The sequence below is a fragment of the Saccostrea cucullata genome, unplaced genomic scaffold (genome assembly GCF_032062105.1).
Source record: "Saccostrea cucullata isolate Sc308-1 unplaced genomic scaffold, CSIRO_AGI_Scuc_v1 ctg4157, whole genome shotgun sequence".
Taxonomy (NCBI): Eukaryota; Metazoa; Mollusca; class Bivalvia; order Ostreida; family Ostreidae; genus Saccostrea; species Saccostrea cuccullata.
Genome location: NW_026934735.1, coordinates 41,000 through 61,088, shown reverse-complemented (window position 1 = coordinate 61,088; position 20,089 = coordinate 41,000). Strand labels below are relative to the sequence as shown.

Below are 20,089 nucleotides of genomic sequence, written 5' to 3'. Positions count from 1 at the left end.
TCTGCACATTGAATGAGAAAATAAAAAATATTTTATCAATAACACAAATCAAGAGAAAACTGCGACTAAGGCATATAAATAAAATAAAACTTTTCCAAAAACTTGACTCCAAGATTCCTTAACCGCTGTTCTCGCTCCCTGTTTCGGACAGGGTAACTAACAAGCAACCTTCAAAAAAAGCTGAAAATTCAAGGCCCCCAGTCTGCAAGCATATATTTAATACTTTAATCATTGTCTTGCAAAGGGGAGGGGGGTGGAATCCGTGGACAACTCAGTGTAATCTTCAACATTAAGCAGGTAGATTGAAAACATGATTGAAACAGATGACCCTCTACAGAAACTGAAACTAATCTTGAGGTGCAGGAATCAAGCAAGAATTGCAGTTTTGGTCTGGGCAAAAGTGACCATGCAATCTTCGCAAAACCAAAAGTTTTATTTGCACATTGAAATAAACCTTTCGATGGCGAATCTCTCCTTGTTTTTATAAAGAGTTTTAATGTAACTATCCACGTAAGCTGGTGAAAGTGATCAAACTTGCGGGACAGTAAGCGTTTATTTTTTTTATGCAGAAAGTTATAGAACTCAATTATTTTTTATGTTCGCTTTTCATTCTTACTTCTCCTACGCACCTGTCCCTTTGGAGTAATCAAAGTCAAAAGTACATTCAACAATAAAATATTCAGCAACCTTCAATACGATTGGTAAATCAACGGGTCAATTGTTTTCTGATGGACGACAAAATACCTTAGGTGTTAGCAAAATGTACTATTAATTTGTTTAATGAGCAATACCAAACGCTGTGTTATCTGATACGCATTGATACCTGGCTTGGGTATTTAACTCCAGTGGAGTTGGTAGTGAAGAGCATATAAAAGAAGCATATCTGAACACACGGTAAGATTAATGTTAAAAAATGACTTAGTATATCTTTATAATTTTAAGGTGTCAATTTTATCATTTTACTGCATCTTCACTCAAAACAACAGTTTATAGAGTATTTATTAAAATAAATAATAACTTAAAAAATAAAACAATGAGACCAATGACAATTTTATGGAGATAAAAAAAAATAATGAAGTTCACTCAGAAGTCCATTGAAAGTACTGCAATTTGTAGAAGAGCAAACTCGAACCTCTAAAACTTCAGAGGAAAAAAATCAGTGCCATTGATGGAGGAACCGCCGATGTCGACGGGTAACACAAGCTGTGTGCTCTATTTCGTTAAATTAATAATTTTTAAATTTCAAATCACATGTATAACCCAACTCCCCAAAACACTTCCATATCGAGATTCATATGAACTAACTCTATTACTTGTCGTGTATGCCTTTTAAGTGTTGATGTAATTGTAAACAGAACAAATTATATTTTTAGTCCAACATTAGAATTCATAGTTAAAATAAGAGAAACAATGGACGAAATTTTCAAAAAAACCCCTCATATATTAGTTACTTTTAAAGATCGTTTACAAATCAGATTTGATTAAAGGAAAAAAACGTACACATTTCGTTAACAGGAGATACAATACGAATTCGACAAGAGAAGTTATGTTTACCTCCATCAATACTGTGTACAGAGAAATTTTCACCCCCGTCTTATTTTGCCCCCTTTGTTTGCAAGTGTGAAACGGTGATAATAACACAGGGCAAAAATAACCCATTATACAGTAAATTCTTACTGATATCATTTAATGAGAAGGTTCTGTCTACCTACTTCAATACTTAGGACTCATGGTAGATTTGATCGATCAACGTGGAACGCTTATTCCTCATAGGCACCCATCTCCTGAGTTTCCAGGGATCCCTATTTATGTCATATTTACATCTATGTATTCTTTAAAGATTTTGTTTAAAATTAATCAATGTTCTTTTGTTCACCTTTTATATAAAGACAGGTGATCGCACTGTTTTGTACACCGTGCTAAAATTTGATAAAGAAATCTAAATTCCACTTTTCTTTTTCAAAATTGGGCAAATTCTGGAATATGGTTTATTTTCCTTTTAAAAGAATAACCTGATGTGTACGAAATATAAGGTCGAGGAAGATGTTAGACTGCTCTTTCCAATATGTTTTAAAACCGTTTTCGTGTTTCTTTTGGACCACGTGATCTGTACATTATCAGAACAGTGGCAGCGTGCAAGAAAAACTTGAGGAAGTCTACTGGAAGTTTTTTAACTCGTTCGGAACACGTTCTGAACACAACTTGTACTATAACTGAAGATTTTATTAAATTTATATTTATGTTTTTAAATGAATAAAATGTTATTCTCTGTGATATCCAGATCTTAGCTTATTAAATTAGTCATACGATAGTTATTTTACCTCTCAGATGTGCACGTGCAAAGAATGATGAATGAAGCCAAAAATAACAGTGATGAAGAACAAAAGAAAACTGAAATATCTATCATGGAATTTGGTATGAAGTTGATAGGTCTATTAAATATATTCCAGAAAGGTCAGTATAGTCTTTCAAAGTATCTTGTTGTAACATTCTTAGAAATATTATTTGTGAACTATTAAGATAGGTTCGATTTTAAAGATATTTTTCTAATTTAACAAGCTTAACGTAAATCATAATAAAATTCGTGAAATATTATCATTTTCCAAATGAATAAGGATTTTCCCTAAAATCGAATTGACAATGTCATTTATGCATTAATATTGTGTAAAGCAAGTAAGAGTACTTAAATATATTCCATTATTAATCAAACTTGCGATAAATTCCTTATGTTTATACTTCAGATATCAATTAATAGAAGAAGAGTTACATAAGTCTATAATTGTTTTTTTCTTACTTGCTCAAAGGAGGTTAGGCCGTGTGTTTGTCTGTCCGACCGTCCGTCTAGCCTTATGTTTGTCCCTCTGTCTGTTCAACACATATTTTGTGTTGTCCATAGCAAAACATGGACACTACCTTCCTTTTGTGATATTGAAGGGTGCTCGTCTCTCATCAGGAGCTCATTCTGTGCAACCGAATAAAATTTGATGATACTTTAACACATTTTTTTTTTGTAAAAAATGCCATAGTGTACCACCTATTTTCCTTTCACTAATCTGACACTTATTTCGGGTTTCTCAGAACAAAACATGGATTTTGACATAATATTCATACATTTATGGGAGGCGGGAGGTATTTAGTGAATCATTGCTCACAATACATCTTGTTAGGTCACCTGAGTCACTCAGGTGACCTATTGCTCTCTGTTTTCGTCCGTCGTCGTACGTCGTTCGTCGTCAATCGGTCGTAAACTTTTGAACATTTTCAGCTTCTTCTCTGCAACCACTGAACCAATTTCAACCAAATTTGGCACAAAGCATCTATGGGTGAAGGGAAACAAAAATTGCGAATTTCATGATCCCTACCCCCCTGGGGCCTGGGGGTGGGGCCAACACCACTAAAATTAATGCAATCTTTAAAAATCTTCTTCTTTACTCCTGGACATCAAGCAGTCATACTGTTGGCATGATTGTAATCAGCATTGAGTCCTCTAACAAAATTGTGAAATTCATGGCCCTGGGGTCAGGGGTTCTTGTGGTAGGGCGGGGCTGAATAAGTATATACTGAACCAAACTTCTAAGTGTTCATCTAACATTTTTTAAGTTTTAAAGAGCAAATGCATACAATAAATACTTTCTTTAATTCATGGTTAATCATAAACATTTAAGTTCGATGTTGCGTAAATTTCATGTAAGTATCTCGTCAGAATTTTAAGCAAAGTGTCAAGGAAATGATGTACCCTCAAAATGAAAATTCACACAAGAAATCTCTATGGAGTAAGACCTCCACTCGCTCTAATTACTACAAGACAATCTTTACTCTCGGATACCAGGTACCCCTGAATAGGGGATTGACCCATCTGCTGCCACACTTACTGCATAGAGCTTTCTAAACCGTTGAAATTGTTTGGAGGGGGGGGGCTTTGACATTCCTAATAAAAATCCCAAATGTGTTCAATGAGATTCAGATCCGGGAATCTGGCAGTGCATCATCACATAGATGCCTTTAGGTCAATATCCTAGGATGTTTAGCACGTAAGTGCACCGCTTTAAGGATGATTCAGACTGCTTAAGCTGATGTTAGACTGCCACGAGCACCGATTTCTTATCATTTTCATACGATTGAAATTGTTTATTTTCATATTTCTAAGATTGTTTCAGGACATTTTAATACTTTTTTAACCTGGTGTGATGCAAAATTTTGGCCTTAGATGAAGATCAAGGTCACTTCTGGTTTGGTTAAATTTTGTCCGAAACTTCCAAATTGTGATAAATTGGCGATGTAAAATGACGCACAGCCTATAGAAAAATGTGTTTAAATGGGTTTCGATATTGGTTGTTAATTTTTAAAAGTAATATAAAAGAAATTAAACACTAAAGTAAAAGTGAGTAAAACGTGGTGAAAGGATGGTCCAGATATCAACGTTCCAACGGCTCTCCCTTCTATATCAGTGGTCATTTTGCCAATGTTTTGTGTTTTTTAGTGAAACCAGTTTTTAAAATTTGATAATCATCACAAAATGATGCTAATTACACAAAGCACGTGCCGCAAATTACAGATTTATTGTTTTTAATCTTCGTCACGGAACATTGGTTTTCATCAGTGATATTTTATTTTCTTTCTACAATTGTTGAGAAGACTCATTTGTTGTAATAATTTGAAAATATCATACCATTCTATAAAGTAGTTTTAAAATAAATGCATTTATTAAAGTGAACACTTAGAAGTTTTGTTAAGTGTATATTTCATTACATGTAGATCGGACTGAAAAACAGGACTGGGTCATTGCTTTTTAGCTTTCCATTATTTCGTTTGATATCTCTCTATATTTCTCACGAACAGATTTATTTTACTTGTCAGATTGATGAAACTTTTAAATAGCCACATAATTCTTTGTTGCTTTCCTTGTATATTGGTCAGTTTTTCATAGATGGTACTCTGTGTAATAGTAGTGTGTATATATCTCAGTTGATTCGATAAGCAATAACATGCTCTAAGTAAGAACGATTTCTGAAACGAGTAAACTATTGACAAGCAAGTTGATGAAACAAGAATATCAGCAGTCTCGTTTAAAGTCACCATTGCATAAGTACTATGGTCGATAAAATAACCGTATCAGCTAATACAATTTATCGCTGATTCAAATGCTGACTGACGTTTTTTATACTAATTGTTAGTACATTATTTACACAATGAATTCACCACAGATTTTCGCGTTATTTCCCGATCATGACAAGGAGCACACGGCGGATGTGAACGGTCGGCAGAGGATACTCACTCCTTCATGGCACCTGATCCCACCTCCAATGTTTTGGAGGTCCGTGTTTTCTCTTCTCCTATTTTTGTATTGTTATTGTTGGTTTTAAGCATTATAGTTTGTGTATTACTTATATAAATCAAAATTTTATGTTCGTATAGTACGATAGTGATGTATAAAGCAAATTATTTGATTGCGTTATCTTCAAATACTTTTACTTATGGCTTTCAGAATGAATAAATTAAAAATGTAACAATAAATGTCCTTTAAAACAATCGCAAATTTAAAATATCTAAATATATCTATGTGCTGGCTCAAAGCCGGCTTGGTTACATCGACCATAGAACCTGTAAAATGATTATGTTTAACAAGGCTTTTGATATTCTTTTTAGTCAACTTGCTTGTCCATTGCTTGCCTCGTTTTTAAAAAAAAGGTCGAACGTAGAGCTTGATTTTACGTATCGAATCAACTGGGAGACACAAACTACATATGGAGATGATAAGGGTATATTGCTTTGATGGAAGCTGACGATAGATAAAGTGAAGTCAGAGAGCTGTTTTCAATAAAAAAGAAAATTATGCCATTCATTTTTTCATGATTACAAAAATATCAAAAAAGCAAAATGCAAAAAATAAAAATAATCTAAGATTTAATCCTCTGTTTTAAAGTACACTTACATGGCTATCTTCATTATTTGTTTTGATAGAAAACATCGCTTTTCATGGTAACTACGTTGTTGTTGTTTATGGGAAAGTAACATAAAACTGGAAATGCCTATAACACAAACACCTGTAAATTCACAGCGCCTGAAGATGGTCTGTTCTCATTTATGTGGACCAATGTAACAAAGGGTGGAAAACAATTCCACACTGAAATTGTTCTCAACGGTAAAATTATTGGTTATAATCATGTCAATGGAGTGTCAGGCAGTTCTCACTGGGCGTCCGGAACTTCATCAGCTGTAATAAAAATGAAGAGGAAAGACGAAGTTTGGATAAGAACAGATGGTTCGTTTGGATTGTATGCTTATGCTGACTGGTCATCATTCACTGGATTTAAATTGTAACAAAATTATTGTCTGAAATAAATATGCAGAACTATCAAAATAGATATAATATATAACAATATAATTATATCTATATTAAGAAATCGTACATAGAACATGACACTGACCTGACATTAGTCCCTAAATGCATAATCTAATAATTCTAAATTTCAAAAAGTAAACAGAATTAACACAGAATCCATTAAAGCATTCAAACATAATTACGATCGTGTAGTAAAATATGCATTTACCTCCATTCATTAAATGCAAAATTTACAACATGATACAAGTCTAGAAAAAAGTGATAAAGTAGAAAATTGGAAGTCTTTATATCTAAATAAAGTTTCTCTGCAAAATTCTTTCCAAAGAATCGCTGAAGAAATACTATTTAATCAGACAAGGAGGAAAAAATATCAATAGAATCGCTAGAATATTTTTCTTAACAGTTAGTGAAGATACATGTAAATGTAAAAAAGGATATTCCCTCTCCTAACCGTATAATACAGACAGCAGAGAGGTTTGCAAATAGCAAAACTTTTACATCTTTACACAGGTAATAAATTTCTTATATCTAAGAAAATCCATATATGCGCAAGAATATTATTTTCAAATAACATTTAAATTGATGATGGATACAAAAAACAAACTACCAGGAATGTGTGGATTATGACTTATCTTCGTGAAATTGATGGCATTTTCCAATTTAAGTTTAAAAATGAGCAGCATGCGATCAGAATTGGCTGGAAAAGGAAAACAAAAGCAAATCAGAGTAGCTCCACGAATATTAAAGGAAAAACAACCCTTCTTCTAATTTAGCTGTAATTACCCTATGATAGAGATAAAACATTCCATAGAAATTATTCCATACAATCAAATGAATTATCTTACCAGAGTTTAATAATGAGAACCATTTTATAGTCAATCGACTCATTCAGATCTGAACTATGTTTAAATTTTGGTTACTACATGTATTTTCTATTGCCAATATTTTTTTTTATATAAATTACTTTTCAACCCATTCCGTCAAACTATGAAAATTGAGATATTTCTGTATCATAAGGAATAACTGTTTTAAATTATTGAACAAATTTCAAATGCAGAATTTTAATATTCATTTCCGAAAACGTAAGCAAAGCTTCATACTTCAACCGCCTTTCAGGAGTATTATTTGTCGGGTGCATACAATAATGCCTGTGACCAGATGAACACGAAATACGGAGGTACAGAGTCATGTATTTCTTTTGTAATTATTTTATGCCAACTTCAATCATGACTTTTTAACTTTGAAAATATCTATTATTTGCAACTTATAAAATCTTAAAAGGCAACTAATTTGAAAAATCTTCAGAGAGAGAATAAAATTCAAACTCAAAATATTGGGTTATAACTCTTATTTTTTTTTCATGATTTCCTGTAAGGAACTACTTACCTCGACCACTTGAAGGAAAACAGCGCGCAGGAAGCACCGGAAGTGGCCAAAATAGAAAAAGAAAGAACCATCTCGTAGTATATTTCCTCGTGACAATAAGTAGAGTTAGTAAAAAGTAAAACAAAATAAAAAATTAGATCCTCATGCAGTTAAAAATAATTAATGTCTTTGCATATAAGTAGAAATAGTGACCACGTAAGCAAGATGTTTGCATATTTTGCAAATAGTATTGGAGAAAAATGGACATTCATGATTAACAGTGTCGCACTTAACACTTAATGGCAATTGATTAATGAGAAGTGTTAAGACTCGTTTTGCTTTAAAACTTTTCAAAAAAATCTTGTGTGTGTATTTATTATATTATTTGAAATGGTTTTTGGTAGCCTTAGCTTTTTTAAAAGCTTTTACTAAGTACAGTATGTACATAGCTACATTTATTTGATGAATTTTACATAAAACATTTGTACTGATTTAAAACCATAAAGTGTATTTTTTATTGTGTTATTATTTTTTTTCAGGGGATCATACTTCTTGCAATTCTTGTTCTCTTGAAAGGAATAAACCTTGAATGGATTGTTTTTGTATGTTTGGTGTGTGTTTTAATTGTAACGTCAACAACAGTTTTATCAAACATCAATTTTGATCGTCATTATTTCAAATTATGAATCTCACTCTTTAAACATTTTACATATAAGACATGTATGAAGAAAATATTTAAGCAATGTAGAACCATTTCATAAAAAATTTGAATTTGATTTTTTGTCATTATGAAAGTTAGGCCTAAGTTAAGAAATTAAAACGAAAATACGTTTAAGTCGGAGGCAATAGAATGGATGTTAAATAATAATGAATGGAAACGAATATCCACAAATTTTGTAAACATTAATTGGAAAATTAAATGAAGCTTTAAAAATGACCATGAAGACATATTTGAAAACAAATCACCGTCTACTGAGTCCTAGTGATAAAACCCTATTATGGAACGCCATCACTGCCTTATAGCATACAACTATGCATTTATTATGTCAATTTATCATTACGTGATGTGAACATATCTTTACGTTATGTCATTTTTATGATATGATGTGAAAATATCATAACATCATGTCAATGCTGCATTACATGAAGTAAATACATTCTTTTATTATGTCAGTACTTCATAACTTGAAGTAAAAAATCCATTTTGTTAAGTGATTATGTGTTTACATTGTGTTAAAACTTTATTACTTGAAATGAATGTTTCTTTACATCATTTCATTTCTTTAATATGCGAGGTCAAAATTGCATTACGTCAAGCAAATTGTGTTTTATAATTAAACTTATCATTACATGAAGTCAAAAATCCATTCCTTTTTGAGAGTGTATATTTTTATTATATCGAAGCATTATTACGTGATATGGATTTATCTTTTTCATACGTCGGGAGCATCATGATGCTAGGTGAACACATCTTACCTTCATGTCATTGCTTTATTACGTGGTGTAAAAAGTGTATAACATAATGTGAACATATCTTTATATTATATCAACACTTTATTACATTATGTCAAAACTCCATTCCGTGATGTGGATATATAATTACGTTATGTCAACCTTTTCTAATGTGATTTAAAAACATCTTTATATTGTGTTAACTCTTCATCATATTGATTCCAATAGTTCATTACCTGATGTAAAAATACATTTTCATTATCTCAAAGCTGTATATCCGTGTATTAATGACTGGTAAGAGAAAGGGGGGGGGCTCCTCATTGATTAGGACGAATTTCAGGCACATAATATCAGCCCCCCCCTCTTTTCCCATATATAACTTTACTATAGGAAATGTAATGTTCATGGAAAGTACAGCCCCATCCCCACTTTTTCTTGAAGTATAGTCCACTACGGGTAATGTAGAATACTTGAAAAAAAAAATTAGGACTGTTTTTTGTTTCGAGTAGAATTTTTTTTTTCTTGCTGACCTCCCAGTGGCGGATTTAAGGGGGGGGCGCATCCGGCGAGCGCCCCCCCTAAAATTGTCAAAGTTAACGTAAATCACAGTTTCGTCTAGAAAATGTCAATATGTCTACTTGGTAGACCTCATTTTTACCCTACAAAATCTCTAGAACCCTGGAGCTTCCGGGAGCTTCGATCCCTGGGCCCCCACCAATGCTTTGCCCTGGACCCACTGGGGGCCTCAAGGCGCCTTGCCTATTTTTGGCGCCCCCTCTTACTTCAATTTCTGGATCCGCGCCTGCTTCCCCTTTCAAAGAAGATGCTGCGTCACTGGAATTAGTAATTTTTTCAACAATTCCAGTGCCAGAATTCTATTACAAAAATCTATATATCAGTCTAAATGAGTTGAATATGCCTTAGCAAGCATGCATGGGCACATATCAGTGGCGGACATGGGAATCTTGAACAAGGAAGGGGGGCGGTGTATAGTTGGAGACCAAGGGGGGGGGGGGGGCTCTTAGACTTTATAGTTTTATAGAAAAAAAGGTTTTCAACTCTTAATTCAGCTAATCTTAAGCAATGTCCTACAAAGTAAAACCAATGAATTTATTAATCCTATGTATATTTTGGTCACTAAAGATGGAAGGACGGGATTCCTGCCCCCAACCCCAAAACCACCGTTGCACGTTTGTTATACGGTGTGTTAACACTTTTTAAAATAAAAAGGAGAGGTAGAGACTGATAAAAAATATATGACAATGTTCTTAATAAGATAAGAATTTTAAGACTTATATATAAAAAAACAATTCAATATGAAAATAAAAAAAAGCTGCTCGACTCATAATATTTGATTTATCTAATTATCAGATTAAATTAAAGTAAACGCCATTGAAATTAATTCAAAGTCGCAGTGTGAAGGCCTTGGCTGCACGTTTCAAGATTGTCAATCATTTGTCGCTTTACGTTTTCATTTAAATATGCCATTCCCAAATCGCCGAGAATTTCTTCTGTGACTGTTTTCTTTCCCGCCATTTTTAGTGCCTGCGGAACGCGGAAAATACGTTATGCGCATATAAAGGCCGAGGACACCCGTGTTCGCATAACGTAATAGTGAATCGACATAATGTAGAAGAGTGCGCACAGTATAACATGAGTTTTCCACATCTGATCAATATGAAATAGCCAAAGATACACGTATGCTGACAAGAGGCTGAGCATTTTTGACACAATTAATGTAAAGACACAATGACATAACGTAATAACGATTTGTTAAAAAGTAAGGGCAAATTCACATCATGAAATTGATTCACGGCGTCATGTAGCATATTGATGACATATTAAATGTAGTAGAAGAATTCACTACATGTGACAATTTTTTGACATCATGTAATGAAATTCTGACATCGTATTATAGCGACTTGATATCAAATTAAGATAAATTCACATCAGGTAATGAACTACTTAGACCAAATAGTAGAGAGTGCACATAATGTAATACTGAGTTGAAATTATATAAATGTATCTTAACACCACGTAAAAATCTTTTGACATAATGTCACAAAGAGAAGTTAACATAATGTAAAAGAAAGTTGTCGCAATGTAATAGTAGTGTGTGTAAATGTCATAAAGAGTTGACCTAATGTAAAGGAAAGTTGAGATAATGAAATAGTAGTGTTAATAAATGTCACAAAGAGATGACATAATGTAATGGAAGGTTGAGACAATGCAATAGTAGTGTGGGTTAATGTCATAAAGAGTTGACATAATATAATGGAAGGTTGACACAATGCAATAGTAGTGTGGGTTAATGTCATAAAAAGTTGATATAATGTAATGGAAAGTTGACACAATGCAATACTAGTGTGGGTTAATGTCATAAAGAGTTGACCTAATGTAATGGAAAGTTGACACAATGCAATACCAGTGTGAGTAAATATCATATAGAGTTGACATAATGTAATGGAAGGTTGATGTTGTGCAATCGCAGTGTTCTGCTATAAGGCAGTGACGGCGTTCCATACCCTATAGCTTCAATTGTATGGATATTGAGAAAGGTTCATGCCAATTAAACATCGGAAGATTTCATCGATAAATACATGTACTATAAAGTTTGTAGAGAAATTCTTGGAATGGGATATAAAGCAGAGAACTGTAAAGGAATGGAGAAAGGTCATTAGTTTAACTTTACCTTTCTTCACATTCCTTTAACAATTTGTATTACTACCCTATTCAGAAAATGTTCAGTATATACCAAGAAGACCAATCGATGACAGAATTGATAAGTTAACCACATGACGATCGTATTGATCGAATCAAAATACACATTTTTTATGTTTTTTTTTAAATAGCTCTAATCATAAACAGAATAAGAGAAAATAGACGTTTGAAGTTAGAAAAATCCTGTTATTTTCTAAATCAGATGTATGATGTTGTGCGTTTATTATTATTCTTTTAAAACAACGTGTAATTTTAAATGTATTGTATGACATGCACAGCTGATCGATATATACATATCATAAATCACGGTAGATGTATTCTTTTCTGTTATTGTTTCAGCGTAAGATTCTTATTTTTGTTAAACTACATTGTGTAAGAAGAGGAAGGAAAATTGGGAATTTTAAAATAAACCAAGCTGTTTCAGTTATTACAGATTAGACTAACAGAAAATACACATGAAAACGGATACTATAGCCTAAAAGTATGTGTGTTTATTATATTGTAATCGAGTCTTATTAACATTCTCAGCAGGAAGTGGCAACACATTCATACGCTTTCAATAATTTGAAATCACGTTGTTAATTTACTAGTTGATTGTAAGTATTTACGCTTGCATCCACTTACTAATAATTAACAATGCTAGCAACGAACGAGAATTTTATACAATAATCTAAGCTGTTCATACACATAATTTAGTTACAATAAAAAAAACTCATTACAATTGTTCAAATGAATATACATATGAACCTCCTAGAAATTAAAACTAAAACTCATGAAATATAAAAAGTAATGGAATATTCAACGTTCCATAAATATTTCGGTTTTGAGCAAAAATTGCACGTTCCATTCTAAGATGAATCTTTACGTCATAGAAAAAAAAGGAACAAAACTCTCTTCATATACCTCCTATTTTTCAATATGGGAGGCTGAATTTGCCAGCAAACAGAAATCCTTCAAGCAGATAGCAGATAGCCTCGTCCATTGGAGAGTATTCTAAAATATTATTGGTGTATTTACAATATCTTTAAATATGATGAACATACTTAAAGTGATTCTCCTTGTCGGAAGCATACTGTTGGAAGTCCGGGCAAAAGAAGTTACAAAAGACTTCATTGATAAATACAACAAATACTTCACAGTCTGTAAAGGGATGGGATTTCAAACTAGGAACTGTTCAGTTAAAAAGGAAGGTATTTATTTACTCTTATTTAATATACTCTTGTCTACAGTAGAAATAAATTAAATAACAATTATGAAAGTAAAATTAAACAAAAATTTATAACTTGCTTTAGTGTTTTCAAAATTTAAGCGAAATAGTGGATTTCATGATTTTGAATTTTGGTCTGCCTACGACAATTTAAGTTTGTGAGACAAGTCAATTGCAGAAAAATGACCGTTAACACATCATGAGTCAATAAAATCGATAAATTATCTTGAAATGCGTAAATTAAATAATTATAAATATACGAGTGTCATTCAAAAAATACGTTCCCCATCATCATATTATTATTACAAGATTATAGATAAACACATTTTCCTAAATAAAAGCGCATATTTGTGTAAAGTGTGAATTTTCCTTCCATTTGATGAGATAGAACTCATGTTATCCAATACTTAAAGTAGTTTGTTTTGTTACCACGGAGCATGATCAACCAACATTGTAACGTCAAAAACAACGTCAAGAAAGTTTCATACACGATTTGTAGCGTCTTCGCCATTCATAAAAACGTATCCATAACACTTAAGGTAGTCAATGTATAACGACTGTACATGTATTTTGTACTTGATAAATGAATGGTCAAATATCTTTAATCATGATAGCATTTTGAAGATATTATCAAATAAAAATACTCCATCAAAGGAATTTACAAATTTTTGAATAATGGCCAATTAATTTCACCATGAATTTAACATTAAAGTCTATTAGCAGCCCATGTTTTTGTAAGATATTGTAAAAAGTAATTTGAATTTCAAACAAATCTCATGGTGAAAATATGCATAAATTCCCTCTTTATTAGAATATGAAATTTTGAGAAATCAAACCTTTTAATCTTTTTATCAAGGGCAGATAACTCTTGGAAAACTTTCAATGTGCAAAATGACCGTCTCCTTAAATGTCATCAGTCTTGTGAATTTGGTTAATTTCACCTTTATCGTTATCTAGCAATGTGACTAGATTGAAATCATTTAAAATCGTTCAAAATCCCTTCATTATATATTGAATACCTTAACACATATTTTTGCTAAAAATTGTGCAAAAAGCTCGAACTAGATTGTCAGTGTTTTCAAATTCTTTACCGTGTAACTCTATTTGTTCCGGAACAGTAAAGTGCAAATAACGTCTAATGACATTCCTAAATCTATTGACAAGATTTTTAGCCTGTTTGTTTGGAGACCATTCATCGTCCGATTCAAATTCTCTACAACAAAAAACTATAATCTCTATTTATATAGATAAAAGATACCACAGAGTCGGACACAATTGTTTCATACTTGAATATTTTACTTGAAAAAGACATTAAAGGTAATCTAACATCGAAGCTATATGATAAACCTGGTGACTTTAACTTTTCTATTGTCAACTTCCTTTACTTATGCAGCAATATACCTTCATCACCTGCGGAGTATTTATATCTCAGTTGATTCGATACGCAATAGCATGCTCTACGTATGAACAATTTCTAAAACGAGGTAAATTATTAACAAGCAAGTTGATAAAATAATAAGAACATCAGCAGTCTCTTTTAAAGTCATCATTTCATAAGTTCTTTGGTCGATACAATGCCCTTGTCAGCAAATACAATTTATCACTGAGTCAAATGCTGACTGACGTTTTTCATACTAATTGTTAGTTAATTACTTATACACTAAATTGACGACGGGTTTTTCGTTATTTCCCGCTCATGACAATGAGCACACAGGCGGGTGTGACCGGTCAGCAGGGGATGCACATTCCTCCATGGCACCTGATCCCACCTCTGATGTTTCGGAAGTCCGTGTTTGCTCTGCTCCTATTATGTATTGTTTTATGGACTTTGATATTGAATACTGTTCGATATCTCCATATCCTTCATATACAAATTCACGGATAATTTTTCATATATTTCCTGTTTTATACAGAATTTTTGAAGTTTGTTAAAGAAGTTTCCCGAATACAAAGTAAATTTTTATTGCTACTTGCTGCTCTGTTACGTCCTCTAACATCATGGTTTTTTTGCCTTATGTCCATATGTTTTTAGAAACTGATATCTTTTTAACAGAACGATATATTACATTAACTGATAGCAACTTAGGTAACACAACAAGGCTTTATCTAAACATGAAAATTTTATTTCGTTTCAGTGGATTTCCACTAACGAATGTTACACCATTTGTTGCTTTTCTTGCATTTTGGTAAAATATTATTTACCGGTAAACAACATAAATTTTATCATAATGTAGTCATTTCTATTTGTATAATAAAATCCGAATTTTCCACACTTGGTCTACAAAAATTATCTTCTCGAGAGGTATAAAACTAGCTAATATTGAGTGCTGGAGAGATTCTAAGATTATACGCCTAACATTATACTAGTAATTTAATTATTAGCCATTTTAAATTAGAGGATTTCACAGGCTAAGCCAAATTAAAAAAAACATTCGACTGTGATATCAAATATTTCAAATTAGAAAGATCTTGCATTGATGGATTTAATTCTAAAGTGAATAAATATGACAGAAGTCCTTTGAAACGATACATTTCTTCGTTATAAAAATATCATGATATATTCATTCGTTGGCCTAGATCCTTCTGGAATGTAGAGTTTTATTTCAAAGTTGTTTGCAATGTTATTATTACATTCCTTATTGTAAAAATATTCCAAAAAGCAGAATAAAGTAAGGATAATTTGGTCTTTTCATATACCCTTTGATGCTTATATTTAAATTTCTTTTCATAGAAAACATCGCTTTTCATGCACGTTTATCGAAGACACAAGTAAATCTTGGTTCAACCGCTGTTGTTGTATTTGGAAAAATAACGCAAAACTCTGGAAATGCCTATAACGCTAACACCGGTAAATTCACAGCACCTGATGATGGGCTGTACTATTTCCAATGGACGATTCTGACAACAGAGGGAAAATATTTTCACACTGAAATTGTTCTCAACGGAAAAATAATTGGTTATAATCATGCGGACGGCGTGACTGGTAGTTCTAATAGGCTATCCGGATCTTCATCAGCCGTTATAAAAATGAAGAGGAAAGAAGATGTCTGGATTAGAGTACATGGTGCAGCTGGAAAATATGCTTATGCAGACTGGTCATCATTCACCAGCTTTAAATTGTAACGGAATTATTGTCTACAATAAATATGCAAAACTATCGAAATAAATGTATTTTATGATTTATATTATAAAATTGACAAAAGTACAAGAGGACATTGCCAATGTGACAATGGGTAGAAACACTACAAACACTTCCACACTCAAATTGTTATCAACGGTAACGTTATGGGTCATAATCATGTCAAGGGTGTGTCAGGCAGTACTCTCTAGGCGTCCGGAACTTCAGCGGCTCTTATAAAAATGTAGAAAAAAGACGAAGTCTGGATAAGAACAGTTGGTACAGACGGAGAATACGCTTATTCTGACTGGTCATAATTCACCGGCTTTAAATTGTAACAGAATTATTGTCTTAAATATATGCAGATCTATCAAAATAAATATAATTTATAACTAACATAATTATATATGTAAATCAAGAAATGACACATTAGGACATAACAGGCATCGCTTCATACTTTAAATAATTTTTCATTTCAATCTTGTGCTGTTGTTGATGATGATAATCAATATTGGGAATTAAAAAAGAAACAAATGGTGAAATTTGGAGCAGAGGGATATTTCACTTTTAGTAAATAATGTTAAAGCTTCTTGGTGATTTTGGATACTTATGTTGTTAAGAATTATTAATGTCTAAAAATTAATTAGTAGAAATAGTCAAGAGATTTGCATAATTTGGAAATAGTATTAGAGAAAAATGGATATTCGTGATCAACAGTGTCTCAGTGAACACTTAATTACAATTCATTAATAAGAAGTATTTAAGACCCATTTTGCTTTAAAACTTAAAAACAAAGATTCGTGTGTGTGTTAAATTATCAGGATTTTAATTATATATTTGAATGGCATTTTGGTAGCCTTGGCTTTAAAGGCTTTTTATATGTAGCACACTATCTGATCCCCCCAAAAGAACCATTTGTGTTGATTTTAATACTATAGTGTGCATTATTTGTGTTATTATTCTTTTTCAGTGGATTATACTTCTTTCAATTCTTGTTCTCTTGTGAAGAAAAAAACCCTTGAATGGATTTTTTTGTTTGTATGTTGTTTATGTTTCAGCAGTAACTTTAATATCCGTTTTATCAAACAACAATGTTAATTGTCATAATTCCAAATTATGAATCTCCTTTTTTAAATAAGAGATATATGTAAAGAAACTATTTTACAATATAGAAAGATTACAATAAAAACATAAAATTTAATTTGTTGTCATGACGTAAAAAAAATTACAAAAATAAAATTACAGGATGGATTTTTGTGATTGTGTAAAACTTAGGAAATTACAATGTATTATGAAAATACGTTTAAGATAATCTTTGAACAGATAAGTAAATAATGAATGGAAAAGAATATCCATTTAAAAAAATGACCATAAAATATAAAAAAAAAAACGTATAAGCCTAGTGATAAAGCCCAAGCCTCCTGATCGGGATGCCCGGGTTCGATTTTTGTTCGTTGTGACGAGTCAGATATTAGACAAAATCATAGTAATGGACTGTTCCTTTGCAAAGCGCACGGCTCTAGAAGTACAAGTCACGGGTCTCTGGGAAGTAACATTGAAAAACACCGGGGCCGCGGTAGGCGTTGGCATGAAAAATTACCCTAACTGTGATCCTAGATTTGGAATTTCTAGTTGTTCGCGTTTTATGCCTTCTGCACGGATATTAAATATATAATAAACCTTCATCTAATCGCATTATTTTGCCTTCCCTTACAAAACACTTTCGGAAGCATTTTCAAGTGCAAATTTTTGTACCATTTCACCGATGTTTTCTCTTCACTTCGCGAAATTCACGTATATACATATGTTTTTATTAATCATTATTTTATTAATTTTATTAATTTTTATTAATTATTAATGTTTTTATTAAAAGCATAAAGCTCATCTAAACACTGATTGAACCAATCAATTTAAATATGAAACTTAAATCTTCACAGACAAAAAGTTCCCTTAAAACATACCGTCACAAAAGATGTGAAGATATTAAAAGTTTTAGGCAAAAGCTCGAGAATAAATAGAATATTAAAAATTAAAAATCAATATAGTGACATATTTTCATCGTGAATTTATAGTGGTTCTTACCTTAAAAGAAGGGGAAGTATTGAGATACCGAGTCAATAGAGCTCATTAATCTTTGGATTTTTTCTTAGTGTGTGAGATGAGTGAAGGGGAATGAAGTGATTATTACTACAAAAAATTGAAAGTTTTCAAATGTTATTTATAATTCAAAGAATATTTCAATTTTGTCTGAACGAAAACAACAGGGGTAGACATCGTGTTTTTAAAATGATGTTCGCACTGCGTTGAATGTTTCAGCAATTGTTGATTATATATCATTTTCATAGACTCTGATACGTTTGTTTCCTTTCTGGATATTTTACTTGGGAAAAAAATGGTAACATTGCACTTGATGATAAACATGTACAAGTAAAATGACTAACTTTTCCATCGTCAACTTCTTCCCTTATGTATGTAGCAATGCACCACTTATCAACTTCATTTGAAGTTTATTTCTACAAAAGGATTAGAAACACAATTTCATGATCTACCTACGAACAAATTTTAATATAGGGAAGCTAGCCTATTGACAAACAAGTTGATCGATGAAACATGGATATCAACAATTTTGTTAGAGATTCCTTGACGATATAATTACCTTGTCAGAATTAACAATCTGTCATTAAGTCAAATGCCGAAGAACATTTTCCTTGCTTGATGTTATGCTATTATTTACACTCTGAATTGTCTATGGAATTTTCCGTTTTCCAATCAGGATAAGGAGCACAAGGTGGATGTTACTGGTCGACAGGGAATACTTACTCCTCCATGACACATGATCCTATCTCTTAAGTTCTAGAGGTCCGTGTTTGCTCTGCTCATTGATTTATTGTTTGAATGAACGTTTGAGTGCAATTACTTTTGCTATTCTCATATTTCAGTTAAGAACAGTTTTGTTATTTTTAATTATTTATAAGACTGATTTGGAATTGAATATGCATCGGGTATGGTCCACCTGCACACAACCAAAGAACAGGGTTTATTTACAGATATATTTTGAATAGAGAAAACTTACTCGTCCAAAGCATCTGATCCCACCATTTTTTGCATAATTCAAGATTATCTGTGTTTACTCTGCTCTTATGTTGTAAAGTCTTTTGAGCTTGAATACTAAAGGATATCTACATAGAGCTGTTTAACCTAAAAAAAATACGAAGCTTTTCATTTAAATTGTTTGAAAATAAATAAAATATACACAAGACAAACTTGAAATATTTTACAAAAATATTCGGGTAAGAGAACAATACCATAGTATTTCAAAGCTTTCAAAGTACTTAGATATTTTACAATTCATTTGCTTTCCTAAACTAATCGATGTCACATAACGTACTTATCGAAATGAAACAAATGGAGAAATAAAAGTAAAATTAGAATTTTTCTTTTTGCATAAAAACCTGGCATAACGACACTAGTGTTTAATTTGATCAGAATGTTTAAAAAAAGTGCATGAAATTAGTCTTATTTATTTACTTTTTTTATGTACATAGATGTAGATATTAATATTCGTAATCAATATGTCTTATAATATGCATCACTTATTTCTCCTGAAAAGATTCATTTTACTCATAAGAGAAGGACTTTTTTCTCATCCATTGACAGTTGGATATCGCGTGTTAATTTATTCAAGCAACCTATTACATTTAAAGTAGTATTTAATTAAAAAAATGTACAATTAATCGAGATATTTATCAAGTAGTAAATACCATAAATCACGATTATTTGTTTTGGTTTTGTAGTATAATATTGCACCTATTAGTCTTGAAATCAATTTGTCACGGCAGATTTATTTTTTTTCAGTGTAAGATTCTTCTCTTTATAAACTGTG

General features: G+C 31.9%; 2 protein-coding genes across 2 annotated transcripts; both read left to right on the top strand.

Annotated features, from left to right (window-relative positions):
- Positions 1 to 2,348: 2,348 nt before the first annotated feature.
- Positions 2,349 to 6,321, top strand: LOC134241244 (uncharacterized). Its single transcript, XM_062723304.1, has 2 exons — positions 2,349 to 2,454; positions 6,059 to 6,321. Exons 1-2 carry the CDS (start codon positions 2,349 to 2,351, stop codon positions 6,319 to 6,321), a joined length of 369 nt encoding a protein of 122 aa, XP_062579288.1.
- Positions 6,322 to 12,900: 6,579 nt separating this feature from the next.
- Positions 12,901 to 16,235, top strand: LOC134241243 (heavy metal-binding protein HIP-like). Its single transcript, XM_062723303.1, has 2 exons — positions 12,901 to 13,071; positions 15,820 to 16,235. The coding sequence occupies exons 1-2, from the start codon at positions 12,912 to 12,914 to the stop codon at positions 16,209 to 16,211; spliced, it is 552 nt and encodes a 183-aa protein (XP_062579287.1). The 5' UTR covers positions 12,901 to 12,911; the 3' UTR covers positions 16,212 to 16,235.
- Positions 16,236 to 20,089: the final 3,854 nt, after the last annotated feature.